Source organism: Tursiops truncatus, chromosome 7 (assembly GCF_011762595.2).
Source record: "Tursiops truncatus isolate mTurTru1 chromosome 7, mTurTru1.mat.Y, whole genome shotgun sequence".
NCBI lineage: Eukaryota > Metazoa > Chordata > Mammalia > Artiodactyla > Delphinidae > Tursiops > Tursiops truncatus.
The window spans coordinates 112,738,773-112,759,405 of record NC_047040.1 but is presented as its reverse complement, the minus strand read 5'-3'; the positions used below and the strand labels follow the sequence as shown (position 1 = coordinate 112,759,405).

Here is a 20,633-nt window from a genome sequence, read left to right as displayed (position 1 = left end):
CTTCTGCTCAAAACCCTCCAGGGCTGGCACTCACCTTCCTGCTGCTCCTTCAACAAGCCAGCCTCCTCCCTGCCAGGCCCGCGGCTCCCGCCCCTGCCCTCTGGCTGCCGTGGGCTCCCTCAGACCCTCATGTGGCATCTCATCCCTTCCTCAGAGAAGCAGGCCAGCAGCCCCCCTGCCCTTCCCACCCCGCTCTATCCTGCCCCTCTGCTTTCTTTCCTTCTCTCTCACTAATGAGAGACAAAATATACATGTATCTTCCCCCTTTACTTATTATGTCTCCCAAGCAGGATGTAAGCTCTGTGGGTTGTATCTTCGGCACCAGGCACAATGCTTGATGCAGAACAGGGGCTTGAAGAGCTGTTGACTGAATGTGTGCGAGTGTGTGAATGGTGAAAACTCTGTGGAATGCAGGAATGAACGAATGAATGAAAGAATGAACGAACATGCACGTGAGTAAGTGAAAGGTGGAGCCGGTGAGCTGCAAAGAAACGGGAGAATGAGGGCTTTCCTCTGAGGACCGCCAAGTCGCGGTTTCTGTATTGATTTTTCTCGTCCTGTGAGGCTGAGATGAGGGGCATTGCTTGCTGACCTCATTTCTCAAGGTGGTTCTTGCTAGTCGCCACGCACAGTACTAGGAACTTGTTGCTTAGATTTGAAAAATCGGGGGTAACAGGCAGTGAAAAACGCTCGGCTGTGGTCCGTGAGGTCGTTCAGAAGACCAGATGAATCTCAGAACGAAGAATTCTCAAAATTAATTAAACCCTCCTTCGCAATGATCAGAGAAGGAGCGCGTGGCGGCAGCGGGTGGGAATCTGCGTCGGCGCGTCCCGGCTGGGTCTGGGGGCCGCGTTGGTGAGTGTCTTTGTCTCCTCCTCCAGGGCTGCCACCCAGGACTATGCGTGGCTAGGATGGAGACGTCCGCCTCAGCCACGGCCACGGACAAGAAAGAAGCCAAAAGTGGGATCCTGGAGGGCGTCGCTTTTCCCGACCCCGGCAGGAAGGCCTCGGCCCTCGCGGTGGCCACTGCGGCGGCCGCGGTAGCCACCCAAGGAGGTACTTTCTGTTCTGCATGGTTGGCAGGGGGTGTTTTTCATGAGCCCGTTCGGACTGAATGAGACGGGAGGCCGATGTCATCGGGCAGCCATGCGGGGTTTATGGGGGAGCAAGAGGGCGCCCCAGCTTTGGGGACCCCAGGCACTGGGATGGATGCCTGTGGGTGGATCTCGAAGGTCCAGCCACTCCCAGTCGGGGGGTTTGGGCATCTCAGGCTCCAGCAGGAGAAGGGGAGGGGAGGCAAGGGAGGCTCGAGGCTGTGGGGCAGCCCTGGGGTGCATTCTGTCGGCACAGATGTGCCAAAGAGGCTGCTGGTTGCCTCCGGCCTGCCAAGGGCTATTTTGGAAAGTAATTGTCTCCTGATCCTTTCTGGCTGTAATTAGAGGGTCAGGTACAGAATTTAGCATCCTTAGGTGAATTTCTGGCCAACTTAATTATAACAGAAGGACCCCCCGAGCCACAGCCTCTCATTTTACTGCCCCGAAGAGAAATAGTCTCTGGTTTCCACTGGTCCGTGCCAGCATCCCGTTGGGAAAGCTTGGCGGGAAGACGAGACCTCCCCTTGTGTCTGCGCGGTCCATCTGGAGGCCACAAAACTATTTCTGTCTCCGAGGAATGGAGAGACTTAGATTTCTTTTCTTCCCCTTTTTATTCAAGTGCATTTAGTCATGCCCTGTTGCTCTCGCCGCTGAAGCACAGCTCCCAGAGCAGGGGGGGAAATGCGCCTTCGCCGGGGTGGGGTGTGAGTGCCGGCCGCGCCACTCACATGTTGATGTCTGCAGGTCGCGGGGGGCTTTGTTCAAGTGCAGACCCCCAGTCGGTGAGTCAGGGCGAGGCTGAGTTTCTGAAATTCTGACCAGCGCTCGGATGATGCTGGGACAGCCAGTCCACAGGCCGTGCTGGGTGCAGCTTAGGGCCGGAGTGCAGGGATTCGGAAAGACACTCAGAGCGGGTAGGAGTCATTGTTTCCGAGAGCGAACTGGAGGCGCTCTGGTTCATTGTCACTACACTGTTTCTATTCCCCCCCCACCACCCGTGATTCTCAGTTGGAGGTCGTTATGAGGATGTGCGGCCCAAGCCAGGACGGGGCGAGCCCAGGCCAACCTTCGGGTATTAGGACTCCTGCTCTGCGTGACACCCCTTGACCCCCATCCCTGCTAGGAGCCGGGCTCTCTAGGCCCTCCCTCTGTGAGGGTGGAGGAAGGAGCCAAAGCCCAGGGTGGACCACGTGCAGGTGGTGTCGGGAGTCAGGGGATGGAAGGCCCAGGGTGGGGGTCTGGCGGTGGTCCCAGGGCTGGCTTGTCCCGGGCCTGGCTGGGTCTGCACGTGGTCTGTTCCTTCTCCTGGGTCAGGGCCCACCCTGGCCTGTGGCGACACCTCAAGCCGTCCTTCTGCCTGATGCAGAGGCGCCTGGGCCTCTGAGGCCTGAGTGGCCTCGGTGCCTCTCTGACCCGCCCCCTGGGCCCTCAGCTGTCCCTGCCTCGGCCTCTCGCTAGCCCGGACCCTAACCCTCTCTGGAGCCATCAGTGCATCGTGAGCTGCCACGCAGCCCAATTCACTGCCACGTCCCGTAGCCAAGAGCAGACTCGTGGTCATTAGAGAGAAATGAGGGCATGATTGGGAAGGAAGTCCTCTAGCATCAGACCTGGCTGTCAGCAATGGGGCAGTAATCTCAGATGCTTGAGGGGGTCTTGGTCTGGGGGGGCAGGCCACGGGCCTACAGCTTGGTGTGCAGCCGCTCCCTGGAGGTACCTGACCTCGCTCTACTCGCCCCCCAAGGATGCGGTCCTGCCCACCCCGCAGGCCCCGTCCCCTCCTTGCCCGACCCCAGAGGAGCGCTTGACTGGTGAGGTTCCTACACTGGGTGGATGTGGCCCTCAGCCCAGTCGCCCAGGACAGGTGGCACGTTGTCGTCAGAGCGAGTTAGGTACGTCCCTTGCTCCCTGTAGCACTCTCTGGACAGCTCATTTGGGAAGGGCCGTCCTGCAGTCAGGGCAGAGCAGGTGGCATCTGGAGCGGGTCCCCTGGGGCTGGGGGACCGTGACGTCCGCGTTCTGCGGGTGGGGCAAGGTAGGCCGGTGGTGCAGCCCCGAGTCGCTGGCCTGGGTCCCCGTTCCAGCCCAGGCCCGGTCCCGGTGGGGCAGGCCGTTCCCTCCTCTGGGCCTCGTGTTCCTAATCTGTGTTGTGGGGACGTTTGGCAGATGTGATTCCAAGTCTGTGTGATGTCGTGACGTCGGATCTTACCCCTGGGGGCAGAGGTGCTGTGAGCAAGCCTCCTCTTTTACGCAGCAAACCGGAGTCCCAGACAGCCCCAAGGAGCCTCTGCTGTGGGCCCCTCTGCCCGCAGGGGCGTAGGCCTGTGGACAGGTGCGATGTGGTGCCCGGCAGCACAAGGGGGTTCGTGCATGTCCCCCACACGGAGGTCCTCTCAGGGCCAGGATGTTTGCACTCTGCTCTGGAGCTCAGCACTCGGCACCAGGCCTGGCAGGAGGCAGTGCCTGAGGGTCCCCTGTGGCCCTGAGTGACGTCAGGGGAAGGTGGCCTTGGTAAGGCGCTGGCCAGAGGCGGGGGGAGCTCAGCCCGCCGGCGTGGGGCTGGTGGGAAGGGCAGGGAGGCTGCACAGAGGCCTGGGAGAGGGGCAGTGCTGCCCGGTGCATGCTGGGCTGGGGCAGGGGTGCGGGGAGCTGAGAGCTGCCTGTCCAGGGCCCTGTCCCTGAGTTGTTTCTGGAAAAGATGGGGTAACCGTCCTGGTCTGCGAGGCCTGTTTGCTGAGGCAGGGGCAGGACTGAGCTCATTCCCTGTGGCTGAGCGGGTGACCACTCACTCGGACACCTGGCCCTCCTGACACCCAGTTTATCCCTTCCGAGTCCACAAGATCGTCCCCATGATTCCGCACCGTGGTTTGCAGCTTTCCCGGAAGGAAAGGATGGCTTACGCAAGCTCAGTGTTCCAGGGCCTGTTACACATCTGTCCAGAGTAGGGGGAGTCCTGTCTGAGGATGTCGGGGGCACGTGGTAAGGAATGCAAAAGGGCCAGACCCTGTGAACTGGTGAGGCAGTGATCACCCACCTCTGCAAGGTGCCCAGAGGTGGGAGGTACCCTGTCTTGCAGGCCAGCTTCTGACCCCTCATCTGCCCCCTGCCAAGTGCCACTGGTTCCGGGAGCTTCAATCCCATCCCTGGAATTGCAGGACTTTGGTTCTAAGACTGAGCATACCTTTAGGCAGAAAGATTTCATTTCTACATTATTTGTAATTGTGAACATTTGGAAACAACCGAAGTGTTCAGTGATAGGGGATTGATTAATCAAACTGTGGGACGGCTGTTGAATGGAACATTATGTAGACCCTGAAAATGTTAATCAAGACTTTATCATAAGGGGGGATGTGTCTGTACTCTGATATTAAAGTGTGAAAAAGCAGGATGCAAATTATATCTCACCTCTGTTGTTACCAACCAGGGTTCTTGGCCTTCCCCAATCAACTGAAATTGACTAGAGGCCAGACAGGAAATTCAGGCAAGGCTTTATCGGGGCCCTGCTGTACAGGGAGCGGGGAGCGAGAAAAAGCAACAGGTTCCCTTGCTTGCTGTGGGGGCGAGCTTGTTCCTTATATGGAGTGAGGGTAGGGGTCTTCCAGGGGTCCGGCTGGGGTGGCTTAGGTGCTCTGCCCACCCCCTTGGTGGTGCTGCGTGCAGGGGGCATGCGCAGGGCCCTCCTGCTGCTCCCAGCTCTTCAGAAGGGGCAGTTGGGTTTCTTTGGTCTTTTTGTATCTTGTTGTCCATGATTTGCCCCAGCTGGGCATGCACGCAGTTATTTTTAGTCCCTTACAGTTTCTTTGTATCTGTTGCTCCAGGAGACGTCTGTCCAGGTGCAGGCACTGCAGCAAAGGGTCCCAGGTCCCAGGTCCCAGCCTGTCCATCCCAACTTTATAGTTCACAGAGGTGCCCTTACCAGTGGTTGTCCAGATGTTGGGACTCGGGGTGGTGTACGTTGCACATAGGAAACGCATCCCTTTGGTTCCTAAGGACCTTCAGCCTTCTAGAACCCACTATTAGAATGTCAGTGAAGGGAACTGCCTGGCGGTCCGGTGATGAGGGCTCAGCGCTTTCACTGCTGGGGCCCCGGCTTCGATCCCTGGTCAGGGAACTAAGATTCCCCCAAGCCGCGTGGCGTGGCCAAAAAAAAAAAAAAGTAAGTCTGAGAGGCAGAGGTGCGCCGGACCCAGACTGTGCCGACTTGGGAGAGCCAAGTGTACACTCTCTCCTTCTGTCTCTGCCATCTGTGACCTTAGGTAGGTCACTTGACCTTGCCGTGGTCGGAGTATTTGCACCATGAAAATTGGCAAACCCATGGACATATATACACTACCAAGCATAAAGTGGATAGCTAGTGGGAAGCAGCCGCGTAGCACAGGGAGATCAGCTCGGTGCTTTGTGACCACCTGGAGGGGGGATAGGGAGGGTGGGAGGGAGGGATACGCAGGAGGGAAGAGATATGAGAACATGTGTATATGTATAACTGATTCACTTTGTTATAAAGCAGAAACTAACACACCATTTTAAAGCAATTATGCTCCAATAAAGATGTTAAAAAAAAAAATTGGCAAACCCTACGCATCAGGGCTGCCTCAGCCCCCTCTCCTCTCCCAGAGCCTGTTGTTAAATTCCCCCCAGCACATGACCGATCATATCTGGAGACTCACTCAGCTTCCTTGGCCCTGTTTGGAATGAGAAAGGGAGTGAGGGTCCAGAGCGAGGAGGTGGGCGATGAAGGAGGTGGGCGTCCCTGGTGGCAAAGCTTGGAAAGGACACGCAGGGTGTCCTGGGTGTCGGGCTGGGGGGGGGGTGGCCGGCACGTCTAATTCATGGGCGGTCAGAGCCTCTCCGTGTGTAGGTGGGACCGAGATGAGGTGGGGCAGGGACTTGCCCAAGGCCGCCTGCTGCTTCCACAGAGAGCGGGGTCTGGGGCTCAGGGCTCCTGCCTCTCCCACGCTGAGCATCTCCTTCCTGAATCTGCTTTGAGATCATGATTTTAGATTGTTCGTGGGTGATTTGGGTCTTAAAGCCCAGCCTGCCGGTACCGTGTGTGGGCGTCCAGCCTCTGCACCAGCCCTGGACAGGTCTCATCTGTCACCATCCTGTCATTCCAACAGGCTAAGAGCGCCTGCTCCCCTCCAGCTCTTGGAGGTCTGGGGCTGTGACTTCTTTGCAGGAGGACCTTTTTAAAAGTCTCCTGGCTCGCCCGGCCTCATGAGGCTAGACGTGGTCGGGGCTGGGTGTTTCCACCGAGAGTCCCTACCTACCTGGCCATGATGTGCATCAGAAACACCTTTGCATTGCAGGGCTGTACCCAAGGGACAAACGGTCCTGTGGCCAGACCAGATGGCAGAAGCCTTGGCCGGTGGGGGCTTTCCCAGCCTCTTGAGCTGTTGTGCTAACACTTGGGAGGCCATCAAGCAAACTTTAAAAACACATTTTGACCCAGAGCTATTTTTCCCTTTAATTTTTCACATGGCGTAATTTTAAAGGTAATTTGATTCAGATGTTTCTCATTTTTCTTACACTGAAACTTCCCTAATGCTGTTGTATTTCCCTCTTCAACAGTGGATTTTCTTTCCAAAAATATTTCCGAACCTCTCTGTGTGCTTCAGCTGAGCACAGAGACCAGCCACCCCACGCCTCCAGGGTGGGACCATCAGAGGGGCTGGAGCCATAAAGCTCAGAGCTGTGTCTCACCCCAGTGAGCTTTCCTTGTCCCCGAAGTCAAGACAGGCTTTAGCAGTCCTATGACGCATCTGTGGTGAGTGCCCACCACGTCCTGGCCAGGGTGCTCCCAGGGTGGCCCCTTCATCAGCACCATCAGCATCCTCGGGACTTGGGCCCCACCCCAGACCTCCTGAAGCAGAGCCTGGGAGTGGGGCCTGGTGAGCCTGGGTGATTCTGATCACTCTTAAATGTTGGGCCCTCTGTGCCCTAGCAGTGGGAGGCACGGCAAGTCTTTCTACATGAAAAGTGGGACTTACACGCAGAGCGGCTGTGCAGAAATTACAGGCGACGTACAGCGTGCTCACACCTGCTTGGCATGGGCCTCTGGCGGGTAGGAGCTGCCTCTCTCCTTGTAGACGGTGTGGAGTCGTAGTCAGAAGCAGCCCAGCCTCTGGATCCAGACCACCTGCTTAAGGCCCAGCTCTGCTGACCTCAGGCAGGTCTGTGCCTCAGTTTCCACATCTGTAAAATGGGCACAGTGGCGCTACCTGCTTCACAGCATTGTGGGAAGTACCTGAGTTAGCACGTGTAAGGTGCCGGGTGCAAAGTGGGCTCCAAGTTACGTGTTTGCCTTACTAACTATCACCAGTTTTCCCTTCCTAGGTCTGCAGGCTCTGCCTGACTTAGAAAGCCTCTCCTTCTCTGGTAACCCTCAGTAGTGGACCTCCTGAGGCCGGGCAGGTGGCGGGAAGCCTAGATTTCTGGTGTCTTCCTACTCGAGAAGGCGGAGGGAGTGCTGGGCTGGAAATCAGATGTGGGTGGTTCCTGTCCTGCTTGGCTCCCGTGGGGGGTCCTGGATCGGTGACCTTAGTGCGTCCCCGGCCTCATGAACTCAGCCTTGTGCACTGGAGGGTAGGACCGGATCAGAGGATGCTGAAGCTTGGCCTCACCGTAGAGTCTTGTGAGGAGACTATAATAAATGCAGACTCCCAGGCTGCCCAGACCTGCTGAAACAGAACCTCCCGTGCCGGGGCCTGGGCATGTGTATGTTTAACAGGCTTCCCAGGTCATTGGCCATGGCGTGGACAAGACCGCTGGAGGTGGTGAACTGGTGGGAGTTGCAGCTGGTAGTCCTGGCAGGGTGGAGCCCTGCATGGCTGTCAGCACGGCCCTCCCTTGCTACCTAAGGCCTCCGTATCACTAAGCTCCCCCTGGCCACCCCTTCGCCTTGTTCCCTGGCTGTTGGCTTCTTGGAAAGTTTCTTCAAAGTACATTTTTGCTCAGAGGGGAGGCATCCACCTCTGTCTCAGAATGCTGTGCAAATGTCAGAATATGGAGATCAGGTGGTGGGTGTTCTCGCTGTGATGCTCAGGCCAGGAAATCCCAAGTCACAAAGCCCCCACCCTGCCCTGTCCTCCTTCAGCATCTCAGTCCCCGGTGTGTCTGTTTCTGAGCCTCCCCCGTCCCCCACCCCGCCCCGATGCCACTGTGGCAGGGTGCTGTTCGTTCACCGCTGCATCCCCAGCAAGGCAGACACACAGTAAGTGATTGCTGAGTGAGGGGAGTGAGGCTGGTGCCGTCACGCCAGCTGTGTGCCCATGGGCTGGGGTGGCCGGCTGCCTCTGCTGCCCTGAGGTCCCCTGGGACGGGCGTCCTTCGGGCCTGGCCTGCTCCTGGGCCCCGGCTCCCCTCCCGAGGCTCCCTGGACGGCAGGGAACTTGCTGTGTGGGCCAAGCCTCCTTGGCCACCTGAGCTGCCCAGCTGGGCCACACACTTGCTTTGGGCCCGAGGAAGCACTCACGTGTGACTAAGTGGACAATTACTCTTATTTAAGTGATTTTCAGGATGGCTGTCGGTGCCGCTTCTGAGCTTGTTTTAAAGGCCCAGCCACACGGAACAACCGGTTCCCATAAGGCTTTTCCAGAAAGCGGAGCTCAGTTATCTGTGACAGCTCTGCACAGCCAGGAAGCAGGGTACAGCACAGTCGCCTGGGCATTTTCAGGGTGGGTTCTGAATGACTTTTTGTTTTAAGTGGAAGTGTAGTTGACTTACAATACTGTGTTAGTTTCAGCTGTACAGCAAAGTGATGCAGTTATACACATACGTATATATAACTCTTCTCAGATTTTTCTCCACTATAGATTATTACAAGATACTGAATATAGTTCCCTGTGCTACACAGTAGGGCTTTGTATACAGTAGTGTGTATCTGTTAATCTCCAATTTCAAACTTATTCCCCCTCCCTCAAAATGACTCTTGATGACGATCTGGACGGTCTCTGGTGCCAGGGGCGTCCTGGAGGGTCGGGGTACCTGGGTAGAGGGTGAGGACTGGAGCTTCCTTCTGGCCACGATGGGGTGAAATGGGACCGCCTTTGAGAGTGGCTGGCAGAGCGCCTGCGTGGAGACCAAGTAAACGTTGGGGGCGTGGATCGGAACTGGCTTTCCTCTTGCGCACGGTGGCCTCATGCTCGGCACTGAGACCTCGTGCTCTAGAAGCCATTCAGAGCGGCCGCCACCCCGTGTCAGGCGGGACGCCCGCTTGCCCCGGTACAGCAGCCTTCTCCACTGCCCCCCACCCTCCCTTCTTGCCCTCGGCGTTCGAGGCCAGCCCGGGGTCTGTGCTCTGGCCGCTGCTCCTTGGCTTATGTTTGCACTTCGGACCCGCATCGCTGTGCCGTCTGCTGGCACGTGAGCTGCCCTGGCAGCATGAAGGCGTCCCAGGCACTGCTGTGGCTTCTGGTCTTGTTTGTCCCCGGGACATGGGCCCCGCCTCGAAGACGCAGCTTCATTTCTCCTGGCTTATTTGCATGTTAAACTGTTGCAGGTTTGGGGAAAGCTTCAGAGTCGTTTCCAGCGATGGAGCTGGAAGAAGCTTTAGCGATCATCTGGTTCGAATCCGTTCATTTTACAGATGCGGAGACTGAGGTCCAGACACTTGAAGCACAAAGGGTCACCAAGGGGCACCATTGGGACTGGAAACCTATTTCCCAGGCACTGCCTATGGGTTGCGGGGGGAACCCAGCTGCTCCCCAGCCCTGCCCTCCTTCTGGCCGCAACCCCAGCTTCCCAAAAGGACGGTATTTATGTTAGAAACATTCTTCTGATGTTTGGTTCTGTCAAAACTAATTTTAGCATTTCTAAAGCTTGGTGAAAATACAGCCTCATTACTTTGATGTCAGCGCCTAGTTTACTATTAGTATATTCTGGGGTTTATCATTTTAGGCATGTTTAACATGGCTGCACCAGGCACGCACTATTAAATCTGGCTTATTTTACATTCCTGTCCGGAATTATTTATTTGTAACAATTTCCTCTCTATCAGAAGACACAGCTAATGCTGCGTTTTAATGTGTTATTTACACACAAAATAACCTATTTGCAACTCAGTATGTGCCGGAGGGAGGATGGATGGGTCCCGGTTTCCTGCGTTCTGTTATATCGGAGTTTAACAATCTGGTTTGCTAATAGAACCATTTATCACTGGTGTGGGGAGGATAATTTATTTTATGTTTGTGGCCAGGTCTCACGGCATCTGATCTCGGGAACATTTGGAAGAAATGAGGGCAGGCCTGGTGTTCGGGGTGCCTGTGTGACCCCTGGCCTTCCTGAGGTGGCCAGGGGGCCTCGGGGTTCCCTCAGCTCACGTGTACCTCCCACGGATGGTTCTGGAGCTCCGATCAGAAATGTGATGGCAGAGCCACTGCCTCTGCCCTCTAGGGGCCCCGGGGTGAATCCTGCCCAGGGAGGCTCCTGGGGATGCGGCGTGAGAGCCGGGCCCGTAGGGATGCTCGGGGTTTCTCCAGGTGGGAAGAGGAAAGCGGGGTGGTCGTTGGTGGGGGAGCAGCATCAGAGCGGCTCCTCAGGGGCGCAAGGGCTTGGGGGGTCAGCGAGCTGGCCCACTTGCCTCTACTTTGGGGTGGGTGGCCTGAGCGGGGCTGCAGCCTCGGTGGCAGGTGGAGTGCTTAGACCTCCCTCTGCTCCCTAGGGCATCAGGGAGCCAGCCACAGACGCTGAAGGCAGGTCCCCGCTGTGTCAGATTGGCAGAGCTGGCTCGGAAGCTCAGCCTGCAGTGGGAAGGAGTCTTAGGCAGAGCGGCTGGTGGCAAGGGGTCCAGCAGCCAGGCGTGGCGGGATGGGCAGTGGCATCTGGGGACCAGGCAAGGAGGAGGCCTTCTGGCTACCCTGGCGTTAGACCCAGGGCTGGCCGGGGCACCCAGGTGGGTGTGTGGCCACTGGACCACGCGGGCTGAGGTCCTGTGGCTCCATCAGGGGTGCCCCCCTTTCGGCACACTGATGGGTGAGGGGGGGGAAAGCAGTGCATCTGAATGCGGACACCAGAAGGGGCAGGTGGGGATGGGGTGAGAAGAGTCAAGAAGCAGGAGCCGTAGCGCTTGTCACTAAGAGCTTGGCCCATGGAGAAGCCAGACGCCTCGACTCTCGGCGCTGATGCGGCACTTGCCTGATGCCTGGGTGATCAGGAAAACTGCAGGGAAGGGGAGGCCCTGAAAGGGCCCTGCAGGCTGAGTCGGCCCTGGTAAGGCCACGGCCTGAAGCTGTGTGCCTTGTCTCAGCTGGGGTCCTGCTGGGAGCAGCTGCACACTCAGATCAGATGGCTGGGGAGAGGTTACCAGAGTGGTGTTTGCAAAGTGTGGCGGGGCTTAGAGCCAGCCACGGGGCTGGTGCACGGAGCACATAGCTCTGGGGCGGCCGGCGTGGTTGGGGGCCGAAGCTCAGGCTCGGACAGATGAGGTCTGAATCTCATCTGCTCTGCTGCTTTCCAGTTGGGTATCTTCTGCTGACCTGAACCCTGGTCTCCTCATCTTAAAAACAGACAAAGTACTTACCTTTTGAGGGCTGCAGGACAGATAACCAGTGTAAAGTGCTTAGATAGTACTTGGCATATGGTAGACATTCTGTAGGTAGTAGTTGCTATTAGTGTTTTTATTGCTGTTATTAGGATTATTCTAGAACTATTTCCCAGAGTAGCACGAACGCTTCCAGTAGGTATCTGAGAGTGAAGGGATGAAGGAATGAATGCACAGGTATCTGAGCAGAGTCTTCACAGGAGGGGCAGTTTGCCCGTGATGTGCAAGGGGGATGGCACTCTAGCTGGAGGAATAGCATGTGCAAAGGTCCTGGGGTCTGAGATGGGCTCGGGGTGGCTGGGTCCGGCAGCCCCTTGGGGGAGGGGCTCCCTTCACTCCCCAGCAAAAGTCTCTGCATTGGGGCAGGGAAGCTCTGTGATGCTGTGTCCAGAGGCCCCGGCTCCATCTGTGTCCTCCAGCTGCTGCATAGCTGTGCGTGGACGCTGGAGATCCAGCCTGGCCTGACCCTGGACCCCCCTCCGGGTTCAGCCAGCCTCTCCTCCAGGGCAGGCAGGGAGGGAGGGGGCCGGAGGGGCTCCATCTTGAGAAACTGCCCTTGGCTCTTTCCCTGTGCCTGTGTGCTGGCTGGCACTGCTCCCAGCAGGCGTGGACCACCGGCTTGTGTTTGTGGGGGGTGGGGCGTCTGAAGCCCTGACACCAGACAGAGCAAGGCTCGTTTCCACATCTGACTTTGCACCCCATTTGAGCAGCCACATTTGAGAGGAGGGTTTGGGTCTGGTGTGGTGCTGGCGGTGGACAGCAGGCTTGAGCTTTGCGATCCCGGCTGTCCTGGAAATGAAGTCTCGTGCGTGCACAGCAGGTGTGATGGCGGGCAAGGCAGGGTCGCGCCCTCTACTCCCCACCCTTAGTGTCACCTTGCCTCTGGGTTCGTGCAGAGGCCCACGTGGTCATTCATTCTTCTTTGTGACCTAGGTTCCCTGGTGCCAGTATCCTCCCCGGGGACAGCCTGTGGGCACCGGAGTACCAGGGCTGGGGCAGCTGAGTAGGGGTAGAAGAGGGTCATAAAGGGAAGCACAAATTACCAAAGATACACTTTGCTGCCTCTGCGAGTTCTGAGACTGGGCGCAGGTGGGACCTTTGTCCCGTTTCTGGTCCTGAGTCTGCCCATCGGTCACATTTCTCCAGACTGTGTTGGTGCCAAGGAAAACAACAGGTGCCTTCAGTCAGGTATGAGCGTGGGCTACCCTTGCCTGATGTGTGAAGTGGGGGTGACAGGGCTCACCTGGGTCTGCATGTGGGCGACAGGGGGCTGCTGTCATTATTCTCACGGGATGGTGACCTCACCTGCAGAAACTCCTGGCTGTGCCATTAGCGGCCAGGGCGGTGTGGTGCTTTCCAGCTGACCTCTGCCCACAGTGGTGCCCTTATGCCAGGCCCCCAGCTCTGCCAGCTCTGGGCTAACTATGGGATGGAAAACAGGGAGAGAGGCCCTAGCAGTTCCGCTCCTAGGTATCTACCTAAGAGAATTGTTTTTGTTTTTGTTTTTTTGGTGGTACGTGGGCCTCTCACTGTTGTGGCCTCTCCCGTTGCGGAGCACAGGCTCCGGACGCGCAGGCTCAGCGGCCATGGCTCACGGGCCCAGCCGCTCCGCGGCATGTGGGATCTTCCCGGACCGGGGCACGAACCCGTGTCCCCTGCATCGGCAGGCGGACTCTCAACCACTGCACCACCAGGGAAGCCCTACCCAAGAGAATTGAAAGCATGTGTTCGTACAAACCCTGAGAAAACCATAATGCAAAAGGACACACGTTCCCCAATGTTCATTGCAGCGCTATTTACAATAGCCAGGACAGGGAAACAACCTAAATGTTCAACGACAGATGAATGGATAAAAAAGATGTGGTACATACATACAACGGAATATTACTTGGCCATAAAAAGGAACGATATTGTGTCATTTGTAGAGATGTGGATGGACCTAGAGTCTGTCATATAGAGTGAAGTAAGCCAGAAGGAGAAAACCAAACATTGTGTATTAATGAATATATGTGGAATCTAGAAAAATGGTACAGATGAACCTATTTGCAGGGCAGGAATAGAAATGCAGCCATAGAGAACAGACGTGTGGACACGGGGGAAGGGGAGGGGTGGGACGAATTGGGAGATTAGGGTAGACATATATACACTGCCATGCGTAAAATAGCTAGCTAATGGGAACCTGCTGTATTGCACAGGGGGCTCAGCTCGGTGCTCGGTGACGAGCTACATGGGCAGGATGTGGGGTGGGGTGGAAGGGAGGTCCAGGAGGGAGGGGATAGGTGTATACACATAGCTGATTCACTTCATTGTACAGCAGAAACTAACACAACATTGTAAAGCAATTGTACTCCAATAAAAAAAAACCTTGCATATAAATGCTTATGGCAACATTATTCGTAACAGCCCAAAATGGACATAAATGTCTGTTAGCTAATGAATGGATAAAATGTTGTCTATCCACACAATGGAATATTATTTGGCCATGAAAAGGAATGAAATACCGATACATGCCTCAACACGGACGAACCTTGCTAATATTATGCTCAGTGAAAGAAGCCAGATGCAGAAGGCTGGGTATCGTGAGGTTTCCTTTGCGTTAAGTGTTCCGAATGAGCAAATCCGTAGAGACGGAAGACAGATGAGTGGCGCCAAGGGCGGGGGGGGGGGAGGGAACGGGAGTGGCTGCTGATGGGTGCGGAGCTCCTTCTGGGGCGACGAGATGCTCCGGAATTAGAGAGAGGTGAGGGTTGCACAGCACGGTGATTATACTAAAAACCACTGAGCTGTATGCTTTAAAAGGGTGAATTTTATGGTATGTGAATTACATCTCGGTTTTAAAAGAGAAGGAAGGAAGGAAGGGAGGGAGGAGGTGAGGAAGGAGGTAAAAGGGGGCGAGGGGGGCCTGGGGCACCTGGGACCGACCTTGTTGTGGCCCCGAAGCCCCGGCGTGAGTCCCTGGGCTGCGTGAGCACCGCTGCCCCTCAGGCAGGACCCCGGTTTCCCTGGCCGATGAGCAGCCTCCCCAGCCAATTCTGTAGGCTCCAGAAGCTCTAAAGTCACTGGAGTGGAAGGACGGTGTTTAATGACAAAGTAAATAATTACATTAAGGGTGTGAGTACGGAAGGGAGCTGAGTAAATCACTTTAGAAGGGGTACCAGCCTCCAGCTCACTTCTGGTCCTTTATCACCGCATGACGGCCTCCCTCGGACTCCGGATAATTGACCGTGGCCGGGCTGCGGCCTCTGCAGCAGCGCGGGCCGGGGGCCTGGCGCGGCTGGGAGAGGTGGCTTACCAGCATGCCAGGGTGACCCGGCAGCCCTCCTCCTGCTTTGGGTGGAGGAGCCCCGGGGTCCGTGTCCTGCTGGAGATCAGACGCTTGGCTGGGAAGAGCCAGCTTCTTCTGAGCTTCCGAGTGGGAGGGGCTCAGGGGCCACCTGGTCCACTGAGGCCCAGAGTCGGGGAGCGGTCTGGCTGAGGCCACACAGCGAGCACAGGGTGGACCACGGTAAGCTGCCGACCTGGGACCCCCAGGCCAGGATGCTGTCCCTGCCCCAGGGTGGGGCTCCCGGGAGGGGTGGGTGCTCAGTGTGTGGGGTCCCACACCCTCTTCAGGGTAGCACCACAGAGGGCAAGTGCCAGATGTATTGCAGTTGCTGGGAAGCGGGAGGTGTGGCCGGGGTCGGCATGATGAAGGTTCTGGGGTCCAGCACACCCTGCAGCCTCCCCTGGCCTGGCCTGGCACCCCAGTTGGACCCCTCCCTTCACTGTGTTCCCTCTACCCCGTGGCCTCAGTCTGTCCTCAGTGAGTCCCTCCTTCCACTCCCCAGCCCCCTGCCCGCCCCTCAGGCCGGCTCTCAGCCTGGGGCCATGGAAGATGGACGGGAGGCCGGCCTTAATGCTGAGCCCCAAGGGGGCCGTGTGTGATGTCTGAAGATCTAGGAAATGGCGGTACCCTGGCCTGGAGCGATGACTTCTCCAGTGGGGACCGCATCAGGATGCTTGGTGGCAAGTGACAGAAACCCACTCAGACCCTCCAGAACTAGCTGCGCCTGAGGCCCCAGTGATGTCGCTGGGACACTGGCCCTTTCTCCCCCGGCTCTTGGTGGGATGGATGGACTGGTGTGTGATGGGGTCAGAGCTGTGACTTTTCAGGCAGCAAGTTTCCCGGTCATTCTGTCCGGGACCTCCTCCTGGGGCTGCCCCTGGAGTGACCAGGCCTGTCCCCAGCCCCTCATTGCCCTTTTGAGCTCCCCGTGGGGGAATGCAGGGTACCCCTGAGAGTTGCCAGGTGAGAGCCTTAGAGAGGAAAAGCCAGAAGTTTCCGGGGGCGGCATCACTAAGGAGAGGTCCTCCAGGAAGGAGGGGCCTGTGGGGGAGGGCTCCGAGAAGGGGACAAGAGCGGAGGCCTGGGCTGGGGGTGAGATAGCGCACATGGAGGACGGGGACCAGGGTGCCTACTTGCCAGCGGCTTTCACGCGAAGGGGTGGAAGGAGAGATGCAGTTGGCAAGGGAGCTTTGTAAGCTGTGGGGAGCCTTGGAGGTGCCTCAGAGGAATCTGGACTCTGGATAGCAGGGAGCCATTGAAGGCCCTTGAGCAGGGGAGCACGGTTTCGAATAAACTTGCTTTTTTGGCGGGTTAACTTATGTCCTGTGGCTTGAAGCCGGCGCGAGGGAAATGCAGGCGATTGGGCTCGATGTCCCTGCTCTGCAGATCACGCTTCTTCCTTCTTTCCTCTCTCCCTCCCTGCCTTACTCCTGTCTTCCCGCATGCGTTCACTGAGGGCCTAGTGTGTCCCAGACGATGTTATGGTCACTGTATCTCAGCAGAGAACACTCAGGCAAGGTCCACTTTTCCTGGGGGAGACAGTCTAGTTGGGCAAGACAGGCAGGTCCTCCCATGAAAGGCCACACCGCCGAGAACCGGAAATAGGAACCCTGGCTTTGGGGAGGCGGGGGTGGGGGGAGGTGGTGTTTCCCAGGAGGGTTAAGGCCGCCGCCTCTTGCAGGTGAGCTGCTGAGACCGCATGGAGACGGCTTCCTCTGCCGGGGGAGGCCGGGGTGAGAAGAGACTGGGGGGCCGGCTCAGGCTGTCCCCGTGCCGAGGGACAGCGTCTGTCACAGCCGGTCCAGCCATCCCTGCGTTGGGAGCAGGGCTGGAGTGGAGCCCGGGGATCCAGACGCCCTGGGTCCAAGCCGCTGTGGCATCCCGGTCTTTCACCCGGCAGCGGGCTCGCCCTGCCTGGTGGGGCCGTGGTCAGGACGGGACCCCTCCTCTGGGGACTCTGGAGAGGCTGGCCGCAGTGCCAGCGCGGGGGACCACAGGCTCATCTCTCTGTTTCTGCGGTCACCGTGCCCACAGCGGGTCCTCTGTTCCTTGGCTGTGATGATGCCTCTGGGTGACATCCGTGAGGGGGTTCTGAAGAATTCTTAGTGTGCCGGGAATGGAAGGCGTTAGAACTCTCCCATCAGTGCTTGGAGCAGCCCTGACCAAGTGTCCCGGCAGGGCTGTAGGTGGTCAGAGATGGTTTTTGTGCCCGCATCCCCAAGGAAGAGTCAGAAGCTCCTGGGATCTTAAAAAAAAATAATAGTAATAAAACAGAAAACAGAGTCGGTGTTTCCCTGTGCTGTGTTCTGGGCGCTCCATTGCTTTGGGGCTGGGGTGGCCTTTGCAAGTTCTTCCCAGAGGAGGTGTGGGCGGGGTGGGCACCACCTGTGGATGCGGCCACAGGTCCTTGAGCTCCGCCGTCCGAGAAACATCCCAGCTGCGCCACAGGGAGCAGCCTGAGCCCCTCAGCTGGCTGTGTCTTGAGAGAACCAAGCCCAGGGGCAGACTGAGACTCTGGGCCCTGCTTGTTGCAAGAACTTAATGGCTGGGTGGCTGCCTGGGGCAGATGGACGCCACCTCGCACGTCTGCTGGACCAGCCTCTTGCCAGTGGCCTTACACGTACAGCTGCATTAGGCCCTTTATCCTCAGCTGCCTCAGGCCCTCCATCCTCAGCTGCATCAGGCCCTCCTTCCTCAGATGCCCCCTCCCCACCCCGGCCCCCACTGCCAGTCTCCTGAGTGCAGGCTTATCCCCACCAGATCGCCAGGCTGTGCCAGCCCCGTAGGCTGCCTCATCCTGAGGAGAAGGTCACCCCGGCCTCCCAAGCCCATCCAGGGAACGTCTCGGGCTGCGCCTCGGGTGTGAGGTCACTTGCATGCATGGCTCTCATCCTCAGAAGCTCTGAGATGGGGTTCCAGTGCACGTGGTTTACTGAGAGGTTAAGGAGGGGCTGGGACGTGAGACAGGACGGGTATGGGGTACCTTAGCCAGCCACTACCACTAGGAACTACTGGGGTTTCATCCCTCAGGGAAACCCCGGGGCCCCTCGTGACCTATCCCACCCAAAGGGAAGGGAGCTGAGGTCTGTTTAAACACCAGCTCCTGTCACTTCCGGCCTCGCGTGCAATGGGGCAAAACGGGCTTTGGAGGTAGAGAAAACACTCAGACGGTTAACTCCAGGGGCTAGTGATGGGAAGCTGGGTGTGTGCGTGCATCACAGTGGTAGGAGCGTGGGGACGTGAGTGGGCGTCACAAAGCATCGGCCACACGGAGACAGAAGTGGTGGGTGCTCACAGGTCGTGACTTTTGTGGGGTCAGGAATCCTCTTCCGTGTCCCCCTCTGATTTCACAGAGGTGAATTCTGATGGCTTAGGGATGGATAAGTGTGGAGCTACAGACTCCCCAGGGAGAGGCAGCAGCTGGGCTGTTATCAGACATCAGTGCCTCAGTGGGAATGAGTTTATCAGATTCTGTGTTGAGGGAACAGGGTTTGATGGGGATGAGCCCAGGAGGACAGGAAAGAGGCTGCTGGTCGGAGAAGGGGCCGGAAACGGGCCTGAGGGACCTGAAGGTCCCCCGTGGTGCATCTTTGAGACAAGGCCCTGGGGACCATCAATGCCAGAAGACCAGAGCGCCTGCCTGGCCTGGAATGGAGGGGACCCGAGACCCCAAGCCCCAGGGATGAGCCTGATTTATAACCAGTCACTAAAAATATACACGGTGAAATGAAAACTGCCGCCACTGAGCAGGCTCATGCTGGCCGTTGTAAAGATAAGTAACGGCAGTTATAAGGCCACTTAAACCCTTGCCTTTGGGGTGTGAAGGGGTCTCTGCAGACAGTACATCTTTATCAAGAAACGTTTACTCATAAAAAACCACCAGGAAGCGGGAGAGAAGGTGGCTCAGCCACAGGGCTTTTCTGCCTTTATGGAGCCGCAGCCCATCGGGAACCAGAGCCACAAATCACCGTGTCCAGAGGTGGGGGTGGGAGTGAGTTAACCCTGACCTCAGCCTTCCAGACAGTGACCCAGCCCCCACCTGCATCGGTGCAGGGGACTGCAGTCGTCCGCATTGGCTCCCTGGCACCACGGGCCAAGTGCAAGCTCTGTGGGCACGCATGGCCCCTGCCCACCTCTCCAGCCTTGTAATGTCCTTCCCACATGCCGGCCTCTGTGCCTTTGTGTGGCTCTCCCTCTTCCCGGATGCCTTCCTCTGCTCATCTGCCAGGGCCTCCTGCTGTCCTTTGCACATGCCTCGTGGTCCCCTAGACACCCACTCCTGTACCAGATGCAGGTGGGTCGGGGAGCAGAGCCGCTGTGAGTGACACAGGACCAGGGCTGTGATGGGACCAGCCCCCACCGAGCTGCAGGAGCCATGGAGTTTCTGGACGGCTCTGGCCTCTGTATCTGGTGCCCGGCCCAAGTTGCTGTAGGTCAGTGGGGTCTGCAGTGGGGAGAACGTGGCTGTGGGGACAGAGCTCATGTCACCTTTTGTGAGCTCCCAGCCTCGGGCTGGACGGATGCAGGGGAGCTGCAGAGGCAGCCTGCCCCTTGCAGCTGTTTCCACATCGGGCCTGGGAGCTGGACCAGCCGTCTCTGCCCACGTCGCCAGGGCAAGCCAAGGATCAGGGTGCGTGCTGCCCTTTATCGTGGGTCCCCAAACTTTTTGATCCCTTAAATATGACTGAGGACCCCAAAGAACTTCTGTGGGTGTGGTTTATATCTCTTGATATTTACCTTGCTAGAAATGTCACATGAGAAAAAATGTGTATATTTTAATTTTTAATTCATTTGAAAATAACAGTGGTAAATCCATTCTTTTTATGAAAAATAACTATTTTCTAAAATTTTAAAAAATTGGTGAGATGAATGGGATGTTTCTTTTGTAAATCTCTTTAATGTCGGGCTTAGTGGAAGACAGCTGGACTCGCACACCTGCTCCTGCGTTTTGTCTGTTGCGACATGTTGTTTTGGTTGAAATGTGAGAGGACATCTGGCCTCACATAAGGCATAGAGTTGGAAAGCGGAGGGATATTTTTAAAGCCTTTTCAGCTAATTGTAGATAGTCTTCTCTGATATTACACCAAAACTTGACACGTGGGTGTTCCTGAAATGTTACTTGCGATGTGGCATCTGAAACCATCTCGAAGCCCTTTCCGTATTCTGTTTGTTAAAATCCACTGGTCTGCCTTGCACTTGGAAGGGATATTTTTTACCCAGGCATCATTTTGTATCATCACGCTTTCGTCCTTTGGAAATATTGGCTCACGGAGTCGTGAGGCTATCCAAACGTACAGACAGAGATGAGAGAGAAAGACACATCACTTCTTGGTATTATTATGAAAATGCCGTGACTTTGCCCCTGCCCTGAAAGAGGACCACTGCTTTACAGCATCCTTCCTACTAATTTCACGCACGTTTTGCTGTGGCCAGCCCTGAGATGGAGTCACGCTGAGAAGGGAATTCTCGGAAATGAAGTGTCAGCTTAGCGATGCTGCCACGGGGGTCTCTCCCTGAAGCTCCCCCATGCCCCTTGGTGCCACCTGCCCTCTGGCTGCACCTTCTCTCTTCCCCTTCATTCCTGACTGTCTGTGCTCCCTGGCTAAGCGCATGTCCATCGGGACCTTGCCCCATCTCTCCACCCAGATGGTGCCCAATCCAGTGGGGGGTCTTCATCCCT

The 20,633-nt window shown here is 57.0% G+C and overlaps 1 protein-coding gene across 1 annotated transcript in view; it reads left to right on the top strand.

Annotated features, from left to right (window-relative positions):
* Positions 1–20,633, top strand: part of GLI2 (GLI family zinc finger 2) — a 248,445-nt gene that overhangs the window by 62,405 nt on the left and 165,407 nt on the right. The window contains exon 2 of the mRNA XM_033860329.2: positions 882–1,056. Within this exon, the coding sequence (XP_033716220.1) occupies positions 912–1,056 (145 nt within the window). The 5' untranslated portion in view covers positions 882–911. The remainder of the gene's footprint in view (positions 1–881; positions 1,057–20,633) is intronic.